General features: G+C 39.0%; 1 protein-coding gene across 3 annotated transcripts in view; it reads right to left on the bottom strand.

Annotated features, from left to right (window-relative positions):
- Positions 1 to 19,012, bottom strand: part of LOC105034160 (LRR receptor-like serine/threonine-protein kinase IOS1) — a 49,482-nt gene extending 30,470 nt beyond the window's left edge. For 2 of the 3 annotated variants that reach the window (XM_073251564.1, XM_073251566.1), the window contains exons 1-2: positions 18,884 to 19,012; positions 12,756 to 13,323 (exon numbers count right to left, since the gene is read on the bottom strand). In XM_073251564.1, coding sequence (XP_073107665.1) covers positions 12,756 to 13,323; positions 18,884 to 18,953 — 638 coding nt within the window. In that variant the 5' untranslated portion in view covers positions 18,954 to 19,012. Of the gene's footprint in view, positions 1 to 12,663; positions 13,324 to 18,883 lie in introns of those variants that run through there. The other variant, XM_073251572.1, reaches the window with a different exon arrangement.
- Positions 19,013 to 20,006: the final 994 nt, after the last annotated feature.

Here is a 20,006-nt window from a genome sequence, read left to right as displayed (position 1 = left end):
GACTCGGCTCCCGTAGGAGTCCGGGCGGAACCATTCTGATGTCGGCGGTGGAGCCCGGCTCCCGTAGGAGTCCGGGCGGAACCATTCTGATGTCGGCGGTGGAGCCCGGCTCCCGTAGGAGTCCGGGCGGAACCATTCTGATGTCGGCGGTGGAGCCCGGCTCCCGTAGGAGTCCGGGCGGAACCATTCTGATGTCGGCGGTGGAGCCCGGCTCCCGTAGGAGTCGGGCGGAACCATTCTGATGTCGCGGTGGAGCCCGGCTCCCGTAGGAGTCCGGGCGGAACCATTCTGATGTCGGCGGGGAGGGGGGGGGGGGGGGGGGGGGGGGGGTGGAGCCCGGCTCCCGTAGGAGTCCGGGCGGAACCATTCTGATGTCGGCGGTGGAGCCCGGCTCCCGTAGGAGTCCGGGCGGAACCATTCTGATGTCGGCGGTGGAGCCCGGCTCCCGTAGGAGTCCGGGCGGAACCATTCTGATGTCGGCGGTGGAGCCCGGCTCCCGTAGGAGTCCGGGCGGAACCATTCTGATGTCGGCGGTGGAGCCGGCTCCCGTAGGAGTCCGGGCGGAACCATTCTGATGTCGGCGGTGGAGCCCGGCTCCCGTAGGAGTCCGGGCGGAACCATTCTGATGTCGGCGGTGGAGCCCGGCTCCCGTAGGAGTCCGGGCGGAACCATTCTGATGTCGGCGGTGGAGCCCGGCTCCCGTAGGAGTCCGGGCGGAACCATTCTGATGTCGGCGGTGGAGCCCGGCTCCCGTAGGAGTCCGGGCGGAACCATTCTGATGTCGGCGGTGGGAGCCCGGCTCCCGTAGGAGTCCGGGCGGAACCATTCTGATGTCGGTGGTGGAGGCCCGGCTCCCGTAGGAGTCCGGGCGGAACCATTCTGATGTCGGCGGTGGAGCCCGGCTCCCGTAGGAGTCCGGGCGGAACCATTCTGATGTCGGCGGTGGAGCCCGGCTCCCGTAGGAGTCCGGGCGGAACCATTCTGATGTCGGCGGTGGAGCCCGGCTCCCGTAGGAGTCCGGGCGGAACCATTCTGATGTCGGCGGTGGAGCCCGGCTCCCGTAGGAGTCCGGGCGGAACCATTCTGATGTCGGTGGTGGAGCCCGGCTCCCGTAGGAGTCCGGGCGGAACCATTCTGATGTCGGCGGTGGAGCCCGGCTCCCGTAGGAGTCCGGGTGGAACCATTCTGATGTCGGCGGTGGAGCCCGGCTCCTGTAGGAGTCCGGACGGAACCATTCTGATGTCGGCGGTGGAGCCCGGCTCCCGTAGGAGTCCGGGCGGAACCATTCTGATGTCGGTGGTGGAGCCCGGCTCCCGTAGGAGTCCGGGCGGAACCATTCTGATGTCGGCGGTGGAGCCCGGCTCCCATAGGAGTCCGGGCAGAACCATTCTGATGTCGGCGGTGGAGCCTGGCTCCCGTAGGAGTCCGGGCGGAACCATTCTGATGTCGGCGGTGGAGCCCGGCTTTCGTAGGAGTCCGGGCGGAACCATTCTGATGTCGGCGGTGGAGCCCGGCTCCCGTAGGAGTCCGGGCGGAACCATTCTGATGTCGGTTCTGCTAAGGGTTTCAGCCATGGGTATTTTATACCCAACAAGATCCATCGAAAATAAAAGTATATGTAGAGATATGTGGGTCAAAGGTCAACATGCTAAGCATCATATTGCTAACCTCAGGTAAAAATTATAGACTCTAAGAAAGTACCGCATGAAGCTCAACCTGAGTATGTGCATTTTTGGAGTCATTTTAGAAAATTTTTTTCCTCAGATTCATGGTGACATAGCATGGGATTGACACCAATCTAGAAAAAAATCATACTATTTTGAAAATGACACTCCCAAGGATGAGGAAGGAGGTACAACATCATGTAGATCAAATTTAGTGTGCTGAGCAAGTTAGTGGCCAGGTTGGTGGAGAAACGTCTATTCTTCTTCAAGGCACTGAGGCAAATCAAGGATTTTTAGTGGTCTGAGGAATATTTAGTCACCTTCGATCAACTTCGAAACTATGTCAGCTTATCACTACTTCTAACCAAGCAATGCCTTAAAGAAATATGCTATCTTTATCTAGCTATATCCCCCTTGGGACTAAGCTCAGTTCCTATTCGAGAAGAAGATGAAGTGTAGAAAACAGCCTATTACACTCGTAGAATCCTTTAAGACACTAAGATGAGATACCCTAAGATTGAGAAGGTAGCTTATGCCCTCATCATCTTAACTAAAAGACTTCGGCCCTACTTCTAGGTTCATTCCATCACCGTGCTGATTGATCCGCCCTTAAGGTAAGTCCGATAAAAGTTGGATACATCAGGGAGATTAGCTAAATGGCCATCGAGCTTGAAGAGTTTGGCATCCACTTTCAACCCAGAACATCTATCAAAAATCCAAGCATTGGCTGACCATCTTGTAGAGTGCACCATCCTTGAGAAAGTTGAGGTCAATATGGAGCCAATGCAGCATGAACCAGTAGACTTTTGGATGGTCTACATTGGTAGATCCTCCAACCCAAGCAAAAGTGGAGTCCAGTTGATCCTTACCAATTCAAGAAGAGTAGTCATAGTAGAGCATATTCTGCATTTTGGCATTAAAGCATTGAATAACAAGGTAGAATATAAAGCTCTTCTCACTAACCTCAAGCTCGACTAGGAGATTAGAGTCCAGCACCTCAAAGCTTGCAATGACTCCTAGCTTTGAAGCTACAGCCTTTGGAATGACAAATACCTCTAGAAGATAGGAGATGTCTCTTTAGCCTTTGAGAATTTCAAGATCCTATAAATACCCAGATTGAAAAATGTCAAAACCAATCTTTCCTCAAAGCTAGCAACCTTGGAGTGCTCTAGTCTCCAGAAGATACCCTAATCTCTAGAAGATAGCCTATCTGGAGGTGCCCAACAAATCGAGCATTGAGAAGGATTCAGCCCCAAGTTTGCAAGTTGACTTTGAACGACCAAGCTAGATCGACCTACTAGTTACTTACCTTTAAGATGGGAAGCTTTCCAAGGATAAATAGGAGGCTTGGAGGATCAAGAACCAAGCTACACACTATATTCTACTAGAAAGAAAGCTCTAAAAAGGTCATTTTCTTTATCCCTTCTCCGATGCCTCCGACCTTCTGGAGTATGCCCTTTGGGAGGTCTATGAAGGAATCTGCATGAACCATCTAAGAGGTAGAATCTTAATTTATAAGATCTTGCTGCAAGGCTATTACTGGCCGAGCATCCAAAAAGATGCAATTGATTTTGAAAAAAGGTGTGATTGGTGCCAACAACATATTGACATCCAACATCAGTCGATGGCCTCGCTCACATCGATCAGTGCTGCTTAGCTTTTTACTCAATGGAGAATGGACATCTTCAGACTTTTTTCACAAGCTATTAGGCAATGAAAATTCTTGATAATAGTTATTGATTACTTCATCAAATGGATCAAAGCCAAGCCACTAGCCTGATTAACTAAGAAAAATGTTCGAGACTTCATTTAGAAGTTCATCATATGCTGCTTCAGATTTTTTTGTATAATCATCATTGATAATAGAAAATAGTTTGATAATGCTCATGTTAGAGAGTTCTGTGCTGAGCTACATATTGGTCTTTGATTCACTTTGGTTAGACACCCCCAAGTCAACAGGGAGGTTGAAGTAACTAATGAAACCATCCGACGAGGCCTAAAGATCCTTCAAAACCTGAAGATATAGTTGGATCAAGCTAAAGGATTCTAAGTGGATGAGCTTCACAACATCTTCTGAGCTTACCAAAGTACCCATCAAACTCTTACACCCTTGAGCCTCGCCTTCGGTACGAAAGTAATAATTTCTCTGGAGATTGATCTGTTCTCTCATTAGGTGGATTCCTTTGACCAGTAGAAGAATTTGAAAGACCTCTGTACCATCTTGGATCTCTTCAAAGAGATAAGAGAACAAACTCAAATTCAAATGATGGGATATCATCAATGAGTAGCTCAATATTATAACTCTTGAGTGAAAGTTAAATTCTTTTGACATGGAGATCTGGTGCACTAATAAACCAAGGTGGCCTAGCTGATAAAGTATAACAAACTCACACTAAATTAGAAAGGATCGTACAGAATTTCTTAGGTCACACACGTCCAGACTTATTGCATGGGGCACTTGGATGAGACTTCGATCCCTCCAACATGAAAAGTGGTCAATCTCTAACCATATCATCAGTAAGATGTACCATTACATTTTTATGAATCTAAGTCACTAATGAAACACTTATCTTCTTACAAAAATTTTTTGAAATATTCTAGTTTGGGTACATGACTCTCAAGCTAGCCATAAATCTAGCGCATCTCACAATGACCATGGATGGATGCTCTTTAGCATGGTGGATTGGGAGAGCCATCTAATGGCCTCGAGGAGGAAACACCTTCATTCATTGGATAAGCCATCTAATGGTTCCAAAGAGGCAACACCTCTATTCATTAGGCGAGCCATCCAACAGCTCTGACGAGGCAATACCTCTACTCATCAGGCAAGTCATTTAATAGCTCTGAGGAGATAACACCTCCATTCATCAGATAAGTTGTCCAATGTCTCTAGAGAGGCAACACCTTTACTCATCAGTTATCAATCTAATAGCTCCAAAGAGACAACACCTTCGCTCATCAGTCAAGCCATCCAATGGCTATAAGGAGGCAATAACTCCATTCATTAAGTGAGCCATCTAATGGCCATAACGAGACAACACCTCCATCATCCAATGACATATCTAATAGCCCAAACATTCCAGCCCCCATATTGAAGTCTTGGCGACCTACAGATCTCCTTAGGTAGGATGGCCCGAGCATAAATTCTGGCTCTTGTGCTAAAAGGTTGGCAACTTAACCAACCTCTTTAGGTTGGGATAGCCCAAACATCTATTTGAACTCTTGTGTCGAAGGTTAAATGATTTTACCAACCTCTTCAAGCTAGCACAGGCCATACACCCATTTTGGCCCCTATGCTGAAGGCTTGGGCAACTTAACTGACCTCTTCAAACTAAGATAGCCTAAGCATCCATTCTGACCCCCATGCCGAAGGCTTGGCGACTTAAACCAATCTTTTATGGCTAGGACAACCCAAGCAAAGGTATCTAATAGATAGTGGGCTTCTCTGACTACAGCAACTTAGATCAAAGTACCAACCAACAAACTAACTATCTAACACTCAAAGCCTATATAGCTTAAGAATCAAATACTTCCTATAGACAAACACCAAGTTTGTACTTTGATCAAGCTTTGCCTAAGCTAGGGGACAAGGTCTTGGCAATCTCTTAATAGTTGATCAGCAAGACTAAGGCTAGGGGGCAAGGTGTCAAGGCTAGTTTAATAGCAAGTTCACACCTCGACCATGAGTGGAGAATCGATCGAGCTGATAATCACTCATACTAATACTGACACATTTTCATTAGAACAAGAAGCCTGAAAAGATAAAAAAATACTATTCATTATCAGGTCTGATTATGAAGGTGTTAGCTCAATATTCGAGCATATTTATAAAAAAAGTAAAAATCTAAGTCTATAAGAAGATCAGCTAAAGTAGCCATTTATCAAAATACTGCACACCTTCTCAATCGCAACTCGACCCTTATTAGAAAATAGCTTGAGGAAGACTAAACCCTTGTCGATTACAATATCCCAAAGGAGTCTAACTTCTTTATCATACTATCTTTCCTTGAGAAGATTGAGGAGATTAAGGGAGAGACCTACACCAAGCAGCTGCCTCCGAAGGCTCAGTGATCTTCCACTCAAACCTGATCAAAGGATTGCACTCCATTGACTATACAACCCTTCTCTTGGCTTTCATAGCATGGTGATGGGCAACTTATAACTCTTTCAACAAGATGAAGACCCAAAGATCTACCTCTTCTGACTAAAACTTAATCACCCTCAACTCCACCTCCATGTCTGTCACCTCTAGAGGGCGGCCACCTTGAACCTCTTTTTGAGGAGGGCAAGCTTTCTTTCAATCTCAAAACCTTCTCCATGGCTTGTTTGAGAGTCTTTTAGAGCACTTCTAGATGCTTCGGCAACCATTCTGCTAGTAAATGATTCATAGCAATGGCAGTGGATAAGGAATTACAGAAGATAAAGAGAGGAAAGAAGAAGCTAATCTATCCACAAGCGGCAATCTCCTTCTCCTTTTATAATATTGTTCTCGAATAGTTGATATCAAGTCGTCTCCCTTTGATCACCCACCATGTGTGGAGCTCTTTGGCCCTATGATGATTCAAATTCTCACTTAGAAGGCATTCCTTATGGTTCACCTTCTAAATTGTAATTGTTTGGAGTTATTACCCTCATAAAGGTAGCATGACATCTAAAGAAATATCTATATTAGGTGACGAACCCAAAAGTTATTCTTCTAGACTACGTGATGAGCAAGCTTGATGTGATCCGCACATTTTTGATGCAAAATAATGACATTGAGAAATAGCTCTAGATGCATGACCCTAGTCACACTATAGCTAGGTGCAAGACATATCTGAGCTCAACTCAGCTCGTCTCCATACTTGCCATAGAGAATTTGATGTGTTGATTAACTTAATAGATGTATATCGGTTTGAACACCAATCTACACTAGGTCTACCAACTAAAATACTGACCTGTTTTGGATGAGTTAAAAGGCTTGACAAAATTTGAGCTAAACCTGCAAGTCAAGCCATTCCAAATAGAATACTTGGTACAAAACTCAAATGAAAGATAAAGGGATATTTCATTGCATGAGGAAGAGGTTACAAAGAGGAAATACAAAATGCTTGTGATGAATGAGTGACAAAATAATGCACATGATGGATGAGCTACTAATCTATATCCCTCCTTTCCACCTTCTTCTACTTCCTCCTCATTTTTGCCTAAGGATGAACTTGGAAGGATAATCGAGTTGATATCAGCCTCTGGAAGTAGACCAACAACCTTATCCTTACAAAATCGGAAGCCCTTTTTGTAGAAATTTTAGGCAGCCTATAAGAGCTCCATGTGAAACTTTTTGAAGCTCATGAACTCTAGGACAATCTGTGAAGCCACTTCTTTAGCTGTGTCACCCTCTTGCTAGCTTGAGTGACTTTCTCCTTAGCCAAAGCAACCTCCTTTTTAGCTTGAGTGGCCTTCTCCTTAACCTGAGCAACTTTTTTCCTCAGCTCTGGTGACCTTTTCTTCAAATTGAGCAAACTTATCCTCTGCTTGAATAGCTCTCTCCTCAATCGAGGTAGCTCTCTCTTCAAACTTGGAAGGCTTCTCCTCAGCTTGTGCTACTCAACTTTCAGCTCGGGTTAGTTTATTTTTAGTAATTGAAGCCTTGCCTTTTGTAACTTGGAGAGCCCTTTGAAGATGAGCAACATCTTCTTTCAGTTTGGTTGCTATTTTTTGTACTTCTTGCTTGGATTCTTCCATCCTTCTCTTTGTTTCAATAAGAGATCTTTTGAAGTCATGCTTTTTCTCTCAAGCGATACGAGTCTACTCCTCAGCATCCTCTCTCACATCCTGAGCAATGGCACAATCTCACTTGGCTAAGGCTCTCCCTCACTCTGCCTTGTGAATCCTATGCTCCACCATCTCCACTCTCTTGATAGCCCAAAATGATAGCCTCGGAGCATGTTTCATATAGGAGGTATGTAGAATAAATAGAATCAACAAAGGATAATTAGGCTTCAACAATATCTCCTGATCTACAATATTTACCTAAACCATAGTAGTATATGCTGAATCAATGACCTAATTCACTATCAAGTTTTGAAGAAACTTCACAGCCTTAGGAAGAATCATCCCCCTCACCATTTCACCTACATGCTCAGGAGTATTGACGATAGAGTTTGTGACTCTAAGTGACTACATTGGCAGAAAAATATTCAGTTTGGTCCCTCAAGATGAAGACAACAACTACTAGGAGATTATGCTTCTAGAGCTTATTGTAGGGTCGATGCAATTTGGATCTCAGCACTTGAGGTTGAAGCTTGTTCTAGCCGGAAGCCAACTCCAAGGTAGTGGCAGCTTCATCAATAGTAATTAATACCTCTATAAGGTTGACAACAACCACAGGATCCATGGTTGGCCCTATAGGTGAAGTCAGAAGTACATCCTTAGGGGCTCCTATAGAAGCCACCAAAGCAGATGGGTGAGCAAAAATTGAGGCTTCCACCTTCACCTCGAACAAACGCGCTTTACTGATGCAAACTGAACTTAGTTCAATTCCCTTACTTTCCTCCTCATCGGGTGGCTAGCCTCACTATTGCTAACCTTCCTCTTATGGAGAGTACCCTTAGCTACTTCAAGCATGAGGTTGCTGAGATTGAACTTCATTCATACAAAATCAGGCCAATTATTAGATAATCGAGCTATGATTTTTAAAGGAGAAGAAGGTATGTACAATGAAGGTCACCCCTAAAAGAAGTGGGCTTGAGGCTGATATTTGCCAAGGCCTCATCACAAAGCAACTTGACATGAGATGGAGCTTTGATCTCCCTAAGAGCATCGACTACTTTTTGCTCCTCATCCGAAAGAAGGGTGTAAAGGCTCGATGCCTTCTTCCTTGACATCCTCCATTGTATTGTGAAGCCCCATGAATCCACTGAGATGATGAAGAAAAATTGGCCCCTCCAATCATGAGTAGAGGAAGGACGAAGGAAGAATGTTGCAGCCTTTCCTATAAGAAAGGTACTACCAGCCTTTGCTCCAAGGGTGCATTTTCACTTGGAAAAAGGTTGGGAGTAGCCCCATGGCCCATGGAGAGTAGAGAGGTAAAAAAATCCAACTATCTTCTAGCAACCATTAGGGATGAGTTGGGCTAGAACTAGCTTATACTAATCCAATAGCTCAGCGTTGATTGAAAGAACTAGTAGTCTTAGCCTATTTTCGTAGAAGGCAACATGGTTCTCGTAAGGAAACATCTCCCAACTAGAAGGGTTGGGCAAATCTAGGGTGAAAGTTAGATCTACTCATGGTCTGCTTATATGAAGATATTTTTCTCCACATCGATCCGAGTCTGAAGCAACCTCAAATGCAGCCTCACCTAACCCCATAAAGGCTCAATTAGGAGAGCCCTGACCTACTCTTTTTATCATTCATGGAACATTCTCCAATGATAATTTTATGGTTGAAAAGAAAAAGGAGGAAAAGACAGAGAACTTAGAGAAATGTAAAGGAATACCAGAAGGACTAAGGATCTATGAAGGACTAATAGTGATGACAAAGCTCCAACAAAATTTTGATGGATGTGCCAAAGATAGATGACGAAGATAGATGCCAAATTAGTCATCACCATAAGGGGTCAGGCACACTCTTCCTCTTCTCCCTTAGTACTAGTGAGGAAAAATTCAAAATATGAAAAAAGTATATGCTCTAGGCCTTATATAGAGCCTTACAGGGCTCCAATCGATGCGGCCATTTAAAAATAGAGGTCTAAACCCTCGGCATGTGTTAGCCAGCCATTCTACTCCAAACTATCGCCAAGATCACAATCAACAAAGCATCCAATGATTGCATAGGAAATCCCACCACTTATGATATCGCTTTGAGAAATGCAGATAGCAACATATCTCTCATAAATGTAGTGTTCAGAAGTTTTCTACATCAGATAGAATGGCAGTTGTAATGACTCAACTTCATAGCTCAACTCTATGGTTTAGCTTTATGGCTTGGATTCACAGTGCCTTAGCTAGTTATCCTCACCAACTTTTCTACTTCTTTTTAGGACTAAAATCAGATTGAATATGAATCGGATACCAGCATACCTATATCCATATTTTTGTTTTATCTAACAAATATAATTATGAATATTGATATTATTTGGATGTAAAAAATTTATATCCATATTTTTTTTAAATAGATACGGATACAATTCAAATACTAGAAGTATGATATAATTATGGATACAAGTTGAATAATTAAACTTTATGACTATAGAATTAAAGATATTATGAAATAGATAATAAATCAAGTTAATAGCATATTTATATGGTTGTATTATTTTCTTAAAGTTTAATAAGTGTTATATAAAATTATATAGGATTACAGATAGATTCAGATATTCAACACGAATCGGATAGTTATTTATCTATATCCATATCCATATCTATTTTTTTTTAATAGATATGGATACAAATATAGATATTAATCGGATCTTCAAATTTCTGTGCATATTCAAATTGATTCGGATCTGAAAATAGATTCGGATAGATATTATCCGTATGACTTTCAAACCTACTTCTTTCATCCAAGCTAATAAGCTATCTCAACCTCGAAAGTAGTGGCAAATGATATACCTCCGAACCAACTACAATCAATATGGTAGAACTGACTAACTAGAGTATGCCACAAGCTTGCCATGAGCATACTACGAAGCCTTTACCTTGACCAACTAGCTCTTACCATATGGCTAGTTCAAGGATGTATAGAGATGCCCAAATCTCCCCCCATCTAGCTATAGCTAGCCTATGATAGCAAATGATTTCTATAATCGTGAGATACACAAAAATTGGCATGTGAGAGAATCACCTGCACGATATCTTTTAGATGTGCAATAATTATCCAAACGGTTGATTTGCACATCCCAAGACTCCATAGCGATGGGTATTAACCCTTGCCTATATGAACTACTCCAAAGGGACTCTCCATATAAGTCTAAGTTCCAACTCTAAGTCCTAATCCTAAGTTCGAAGTTCTAAACTCTCTGCCCTGAGTGCTCTCAAGTTTCTATCTCTTTGCTACTCACACAGCACTTCTATTATTTTCTTGAAAGTTATCTAACTTAAGTATCGAAAGGTCCTCCATCGAACACTCTTCAGTAAGAGGACTTCCATGTATGTGGTGTCTTGGGACCAAACCTGGCATTGGAATAGAAGTTTGACTATAACCTTCTTCTCTCAACCATTGATCAGGTGTGATCGACCCAGCTACAACCACATCTGAGTCCCAGTAACCATCATCCACCAGCTAGGGAGGCATACTAAGGTCTCCAGCCAACTCTCTTGGTCGATGCAGCACCTCATCAAGCCTTCCAGCACACCAACCAGCTCGATGGCCTAGTCAAACCAGCTTCTAGGAGCAACACTTTTATATAAAATTTTAATTAAAAATAAAATATAAAATATTTTATTTTTTTAATAATTACTATTTATATCAATCACATATTACATATTCTAACTTGCTAGTTTGTCAAGATTGTAATCTTCAGATTGGTTTCTGCTCCACGTATGACCCACAGGTCCGAGCAAGTCTACTCAAGTAATCAGTCACTCAATCCACTTGCTGCCCAATGAAGGCCCAAGAAATGTCATAATTTTTTTTTAAAACTAAAAACATGGATTTTTATGAAAATAACAACATGAATTATCACTACAATATTCTTACTCTTATTCATATTTACAAAACTATAAAATTAAATTCTTGGTAACTCAAAAAAAGCATCATTCCTATTAGCTTCATTTGTAGGCCGGTTACATAACATGTGATTATGGATCCATGACTAAACTTAGTTTTTATTTAAAAAATCACATACAAACTTTTTATCTTCATATAATTGCATAAAAATTTTAAATTTACATAATTGCAATGAAAAATATGTTGCATAAGTGAGAAAAGGAGCAATATTGGTCATAGCCACCCCATCCCCTCCCCCCCCCCCCCCCCCACCCACCCCCACCCACTCCTCAAAAAAAAAAAAAAAAACAAAAGAAATTCATGTGACCTAAAGATCCTGGGAAAGGTTTTTCGTTTGAACTATATATTATGTCTTCTTTTATGTTGCTCTGGGAATATTTTAAGAACAGCACATCTTACCCAAAAAAAAAAAAGAACAGCACATCATGCATTTATCTGGTAGCTAGTGTGATGTCTTACCAAAAAAAAAAAAAGATACTAAAAAGGATAATTTGTAAATTGCTCCTGCAAATTTGGCTTATTGAATATTTGGCCGTGAAAATCAACACACACACACACACACACACACACACACACACACACACACAGACACAGTCTTTTCTTAGTTCAAGTTATTTCTGTATGTTGCCCTTTTCATTGGATTTTTGGTTTCTGACAGTAGAAAATAGATTTTTTAAACCTAAAGGGATTAACTGAGAATGCTTGCTGAGATGATATCACCCTTTTGGCATTTGGGCAAAAGGGAGCAGGGGTTTGCTTCTAGCTAGAATTAGCCTTCAAGGATGGGGTGGATATAAAAAAACATGGGGATTGGTCCCTCTTAATCTCACACCAAAAAAAAAGAAAGAAAAAGAAAATGCAATGATTAAGTCATCACTTTGTATTAATAATATTAAAAGATTTTCTATTTTTTATAGTTTTAAGAGGTTTTAATACAAGAACGTAATAGAGCTAATTTATACCTAAAATGGCTATTTATCGATGCTGTCAAAAATATAGTGAAAGGGATAGCATTGCACAATGAAAATAAAATACAAGTTAGCTATATAGTGTTTTTTGGAAGATAAATATACAATAAACTATAATTATAAATGTGTGTGCGTGCACATATATATTGGTATGAACTACTTGGGCCCTACGAACGGAGAAATTATTGCATGCACCAGGTGCAAGTAAACCAGGGCAAATCTCAAAGCACATGTACAGTGGAGAGCGTGCAATCAAGAATCGGTGAAATACAAGTGTCACATAGCGTGTTATCCACCATGAGATTTACACGGTCCAATTGTACCTGGTGCATGCAACAGGGAGGCCCGCCCAGTTGATTGGCATAGTTTCTTTTCGCCCCCTCCTTTTGTGAACTACCAAATATAGCTACATCACCTGATTAAGTGGCCACTTCCCCCGACGTTGAGTCTAGTGAAGAGTACCAGGGAATTGGATTGGTTTACGTCCTTGTAAACATCCACATCGTTAATAAGCCTCAACTCAAGCAAAGATATGAACGGAGTTCCGGACCCGGTCTTCACCAGACAAACTGAGAAATAATCGTCCTTCGCAACAGTAATGATCTCGACCGGATAGAGACGCGATGTATTGGTAATGTTCAGTGTTTTCCAGTAATTGACGCCGAGATGGAGGTCAAACAGCAGTGGGCTACCTATGCTCGCGCTGTCTCGACCGTCGTAGTTACCATACATGAAGAAAGCTCTTACCAGGTACTTTTCACCCTGGTTCACATGATCTATTGTGTAACAATTCCGATCTCCATCTGGAAAGCTTCTGAGAGTTTCAACCTGTGGAGGGTACCAGCTGGTGAAATTAGTACTCTTGGATATTTTGTAGTTTATCCCGGTGTCTATGAATTGGGCATCGGGTTGGTACACGATCCCGGTAATGTTATCTGTGATGCCACCGCCCGCATCCATTCCACAGTCAATGCTGACAAATCCTGCACGAGTTTTGATGGTCACCATCAAGAAACCAAGTGAGAAGGGCGGTCTACTTGCTTCTCTTGCACTAGATCATATTCCTTAATTCAACGAAATTTTGGTGTTTTATTTCTGCGATAAAAACCGCTTTGAACTGCCTGCAGTTGCAGTGTTTTTTTCTTTTCTTTTTTTTTAATATATATATATATTAAAGAATAAAGGGAGGCAATAGCCACCCGGCTTTATTAAGGATAGAGGTAAAATTGGATGTCTTTGGAATAGGAATAAGAAAGTTGCATTAAAAAGTGTTATTGCATATTGGGGTGCTTATTGCTATCGGTTATATATATATAATGGATTCAAATTCAGATTGGATTAGGTTGCTCAATATCTATATTCCTACTAGTAAGTTGAGCACAAGCTGCCAATTTCATCGATAAATATAATAAAATAAGAATAATAAATTATATTTTTATCTTTTTTTAAAAAAAAGAGAGAAGAAGAGAAGAATAAGCTGTCAAGCAGATCCAAATAGTCCAAGCACTCGGAACTAATCTTAAAATGAAAATCCAATCACTAAGGAAAAAGGCCTAATCTTTTCAGGAACACTCCCCCTCCACCTGAAATTGCTAGCCCGCTGCTCACCAAGGTGGATGAAATCAATTTAAGGAGACCGGAGAACAGGACTTTGAGGCTGTTTGCCTTTTTGTGCATATACCCTTTGGCTTTGAGAATGTTAGAGATGTAGACTATGGGAGTTAAAAGGCTATAAATAGGTCGGGTTGACCTATGATCTGATCTAATCCAATCTGTTTAGACCTAATCTGACCCATATTAAAGAATCTATAGGATCAGATCGAGTTCTAAAATTTGATCCGTTTCACTTTCTTGATTGAGTTTGAGTTTACTAAATTCGGATCCGATCTGACCCATTTAATTTTATAGGTTGATTTGGATCTTATGCTCAATGGCCCTACTTGTCCTAATCCAACCCTAACTCTAGTATTGAACTTGGCTTCCCTATTTTCATCTTTTATCATTGCCGCCTCCTTGATCTTAAAAGAAAATGGCTAAATGAAGATCTGAAAGTAATAAAATGTTATTGTTCTCTCGGCATTTCATTTTTGTGCCTTAGAAAATTTGTTCAACCAATCAATAGTAATGACTTATTCTCTACAAGCCCCCTGTCAATTATCTTCGAAAAGCTTTTGATGGGTCTCAAATTTATTGAATCTTATAGTATTTTTGCCCTTCCAACTGACGGACATCGAGTTACATGTAGTGAAACTCTCACAACTAAGTAATTGTTAATAATTATTTTGAGAACCAACAACTCATAGGCAAAATGATCTCAAAGGTCTTGAAAGTTTCCAAATAATCAAAGTGATAAAGATGGCTACATGCTTGGTTTCACTTCCTAGACAAAGCTCAACTATATTTGATTGAACTACTATACGGATATTGTGAAGATATCAAATGTGACTAATTATAATGGTGTTGTCAGCTTTTCAATATTAAAATATAAAATTTTTCTTACATGATTCCCATCTTCATATGGCTTTGACAATAGATCTACAGTAAAAGAAAGTTGGATAGAGGAAGTGAGAGTAAAGGCATTTAGGAAAGAATCCTCTTCTAATTAAACAAAAGAACCTAAAGTGAGGAAAAAATGAAGTTCAGTGGAAAGAAGTAAATAGGATTATAAATCATTAATATGGTTAAGAAATGAGCTCAACAATGTTTTGGGATTATAGACCCGATCCAAACCAAATCCATTTTTTTTGGATTGAGACCGGATTATACATGAATCCAATCCAATCTAACCTGAATGACCCATTAGGATAAAATTTTTGTCCATGGAATGGATCCAACCCAATCTTCTATTGAATTGGGTCTGGGTCTAACATTAGGACCTGATTAAGAAATCGGATTGGATCGGGATCACTCATGATCCGATCCGACCCAATCCATTTGCATCCCTCATGAGAGTAGAATATTGTTTTACCAAAAATTTTAAAAAAAAGAATAGAATATTGGGCAGAAATGTATTGGATAACACAGATATGAGTAGGATATGGGTAGTGCTGTTTTCTACCCAAATTCGATCTGAACCTGAGTATAGATAATACTCGAATCCATACCCGAATATATATATATATGTGTGTGTGTGTATGTATGTATGTATGTACATATACATATATATATATGTATGTATGTATGTATGTATGTATGTATGTATGTATGTATATGTATATATACACACACACGCGCGCGCACACACACACACATACATACATACATACATACATACATACATACATACATACATACATATATATATATATATATATATATATATATGTGTGTGTGTGTGTGTGTGTGTGTGTGTGTGTATGTATGTACATATATATACATATACATAATATATATATATATATATATGTATGTATGTATGTATGCATACATACATACATACATACATATATATGTATGTATATATATATATATATATATATATATATATATATATATATATATACATACATACATACATATACATATATATATGTGTGTGTACATATACATACATACATACATACATACATACATACATACATACATATATATATATATATATATATATATATATATATATGATCTATCTCTATATATAAATATTCAATTTATAGTTATATTAGTTTCATCAATTATTAAATTGTATTTATATATTTTTTTCTTCATTCTCATTATCTTTTAGTATCTCAAGCTTCTTTTTCACTTAAAACTTTTTTATTATAGAATAAGATAATTAATATTTTTATATCTTAAAAATATTATAATTTTGAATTCTTTGTCTTTTTGAATAAGTCCTAATAGAAGTAGTTTTGTTTTATTTAAAAATAATACCCTTCTATCTTTATAGAATGAGAAATATAAACTTGTTTAAAATACCAATAATTATTATTATTATTATTATTATTTTCTTCATTATGGTTTTATCTTCAAATAGATAATTTCAATTCATTCCATGATAGTGATTCATCTTTAGTTCAACCCATAGAAATTAAGTTTAAAATAAAAAAAAACACATCAAGAATATGTCAACCAAGCCAATAAAGCAATTGAATCTAATAAATAACTATTTCTACACTATATAATCATTAACATATATTTTATAATAAAAATAATTAATAGCTTTGTTTCTAAAGTAAAAAATTAAAAATAAAATATTCTCATCACATATTGTATCTAAGTAACTAGTGGAGTTGCAGTTGTTACTTCATAGAATTATTTGAAAGTTTGGTATTCAAGTTTTCTACTTTTTCAGCACTATACTGAATTTTTATAAATAAAATAATAGATTTGATGGTTTTGTTCTATGTTGAATTGTAATTCTATTTCTATATTTGATTTTTATAAATTTGGACTTACAAATTATATTTTATGTTGAATTGATAATTCTATTTTGGTTAATAATATATATATAATTATTTTGATTATTTATTTTTTGAGTATGGGGTGGGTATGGGTTGGATATGGGGAAATAAATTACCTGTGGATGTCTTTGAATCCATTGGATATGGAGATGGATATCTCTTTTCTTATTTGATCGGATATCGGATAGGATTTGAGTATAGGATATTAAATTTGGATTTAGAGATGGATAGTATAGTATCTTACTTAAATCCTACCCATTATCATCTCTATTGGCTAGGTTGACTTCAAAAGAAACGGCAACTAGTCAACCAGTATAGTTGTCTGAGTATAAAAGAAATGATAAGGATGGCCAGCGGCTAATATAGAAATTGGTCCTGTACATAGCCAGTTTCCTATGATCCGTTGGTTATTCTGATGAGCTAGTGGTTTGCCAAGATCAAAATAAAGATGTGGCTTCCATGGGCATGGTTGGAAGAAATTACAAGATCTATACCAATATGACCATGTACTATGCCAATCAATTTATCTCATCCTTCTAAGCCAATCACTGCGATTAGCACATGATGAATGGGCCCATAGAAAAGAGACAACATGATTGGGATGCAGTGTGGGATATAATTTCTATCTTGGAGATGGACTGCTTGCTTTCATCTCTGCGATATGCCATATATTGTGTTGAAAAATGCATACACATATTATTAGAATAAATGAGAGCATTTATCTTCGAGATGAATGATGTAGTAGCTATCCATAGCAGTATAGGACTCTATGGGGCAAAAATTACACCGTTTTGAATTTGCTTTCATTTAGGCTGTTTTGCTTCTTTTTGTCTTTCCTTTTTTTTTTGTCTTTTTTTTTTTTTGATAAACAGGATGCCTTAAATTAAACAAGAAAAGATATATCTGTGGGAGTTTCAAAGAAAAATCCTAAAAAATCTTTTTAATATGAAGAAACCCATCCTTTTCTTAAAACAAATTACCTTTATTGATTTTTTTAAAATTGAAGAAAGTCATGGACACATAGTTTTTCTTCATATTTTATCTTAGTTATCTATTGCTGTTGTAACTGTTGTTTTTCCTTTCACACGCTTCCCTGTAAATTTCTGTTTTTAAAGGAATAAAGGCCAGAAGGTACTTACCTCCCTGCTACTCCAAAAAGAAAATAAAATAATAAAATAATAGAAAAACGGTTTTTTTCATATAAAATATTTTTTCTATCACATATTTTAAAAAAGATTTGCAGTATAAGCTGTTGCAGGGGAAAACAAAAATCCTTCTCCTTTGAGAAAAACATTTCTCAAAGATTAGAGCAAATCTTCTATGTTGCCTGGAAACCCTGGGCAGCTTAGGAAAGATCAACTGACCTAAGGTCCGGTTCAGCTCAAACGCGGAAGCTATCCCGCGGCCTAGTGACCCACGCCAATGCTTAGCAAAGAAGTCTATTCTCCCTTGTTTTTTCCGTGCGTTTGACTTGGATAATTTTGCGTCATTTCTTTGAATGATATATAGATATTTAGCGATATCCATACCTTATTCTTAAAATAAAGAATAAATGCTGCAGTAAAGGTGCCAAAAGAATTTTTAATTTTCTTTCAAGATAACTTTGAAAAAAGATTTTATTATGGCTAAACCTTATTTGTTCTCATCTCACCTTGCCTTGTCTTCCTAGCCCTTCATGTTTCTACGAAGGATCAGTACTGCATGGACAATCCAAGATCTTTTGTGATGCATGATTTACACAATAAATTATTGTACGGCATCCAATGGCCTCCACCGGCTATCAACAACAACAACGCATTGTATATGATGCACAAAGCTATCTTATGATAGCCATCCATCTTTTAATGGCGGCTATTATTTACTATACAGCACTCGATGATGCAAACTATGCACCATAGATGATTTGTGCCCCACATGAATAGGAAGCTAAAACCCTAGCCATTATATGTTACTTTACGTCCAGCTCCACATAGGTTAGACCGCCACGCTTAACCTGTAACCATACTAGTATCATATGCCAAATCTTTGATCTCTAAAAAGCTTGGTTTACGAAAAGAATGTGAAGACCCAACAGTTCTGCTCAAGAGGAAAACCGAGAAGGATAAGATTTCACAAAAATTAGGACTGCAGTATATATCCATACCTTCTTGGCCATTAATAACCCCAAATGCTGTTGCCGCTAAGAAAACTATTTGAATGAGGATTCCCATCATCTCCCTTGGTGAACGGAGGTGTTCTGCGATTGCGGGGTTCTCCGAACCAACTGACTTATTTAATGTGTTTGCGCGTCAGTCTAGCAGCACAACTTTAATTATATACTAATGTGGGACCCATGCTACGTGGTGGGGCTATTTAAATGTGAAGAAAAAAATACACATCATCAATTTTTTTATCAATTAAAAAAGATGGAGTATATAATTTAGTTCCGAAAACTTACATGGATACTAATTTTTCTCAGACATTGTTTGCTCATACTGAAAAAAAGAAATTAATTTGTTATAAAATTACCATTATATTTCCATGAGGTTTGTTAAATTAAATTACCTAGTGTCGAGCTTTTTTGCTGGGGATACTGGTGGTGATTTTCTAAATAGAAAATATAAATTTGTATTTTTTTAAAAAAAATAGATGGTGAAATATTTATAATAAAAATTTTATGCCGAACTGTGCTAGGTGCTATCCCAGAAGGTGTGGCTTTTGAAAAAAATTATTTTTCAAGAGTCGTAATCAATCTTTCTTCTGGAATCTGCTTTGAAAAGGATTCGGCACTAGAGATGTGACGTATAAATTAAACATAATAAATTAAAAATATAAATACACCATTATTAAGCAATCCACAAAATGATAACATCTTCAACCAAAATAATCAAAACATGGGGCAGTAAAATGGATTTGTCAATTAATTTATAAACATCAATTAAATTTATACCTCTTGTTGGTGCAAAAATTCGCCGGCGTCGGAGAAGCTGGAGTCGAAGGAGTCACGGTCGCCGCTGAGACCTGGAAAGAAAGTCTAAACCGGAGTTGGGAGTGCTCCGGCAAGATCCTCCGACGCTCAAGTCAGTTCTCTGCCTCAACAAGAATAGAGTGCTCGAACAAAAATTTTTAGCAGAGTTTTGAGATAGAGATTAGAGCTTAAGGAAATAACGTATCTGGGGGTCCCTTTTTATAGGCGGAGAGTGTAACAGATTGACAGGGATGTCTGCAGTCGCCTGGTAGTGGGCCGTACGGGGCCATGAGGAGTTTGTTACGGAGAGTAGTGGAGT

This window comes from Elaeis guineensis, chromosome 1 (genome assembly GCF_000442705.2).
Source record: "Elaeis guineensis isolate ETL-2024a chromosome 1, EG11, whole genome shotgun sequence".
Classification (NCBI taxonomy): domain Eukaryota; kingdom Viridiplantae; phylum Streptophyta; class Magnoliopsida; order Arecales; family Arecaceae; genus Elaeis; species Elaeis guineensis.
The sequence above is the reverse complement of the archived record's forward strand: the minus strand, read 5'-3'. Positions and strand labels throughout refer to the sequence as shown.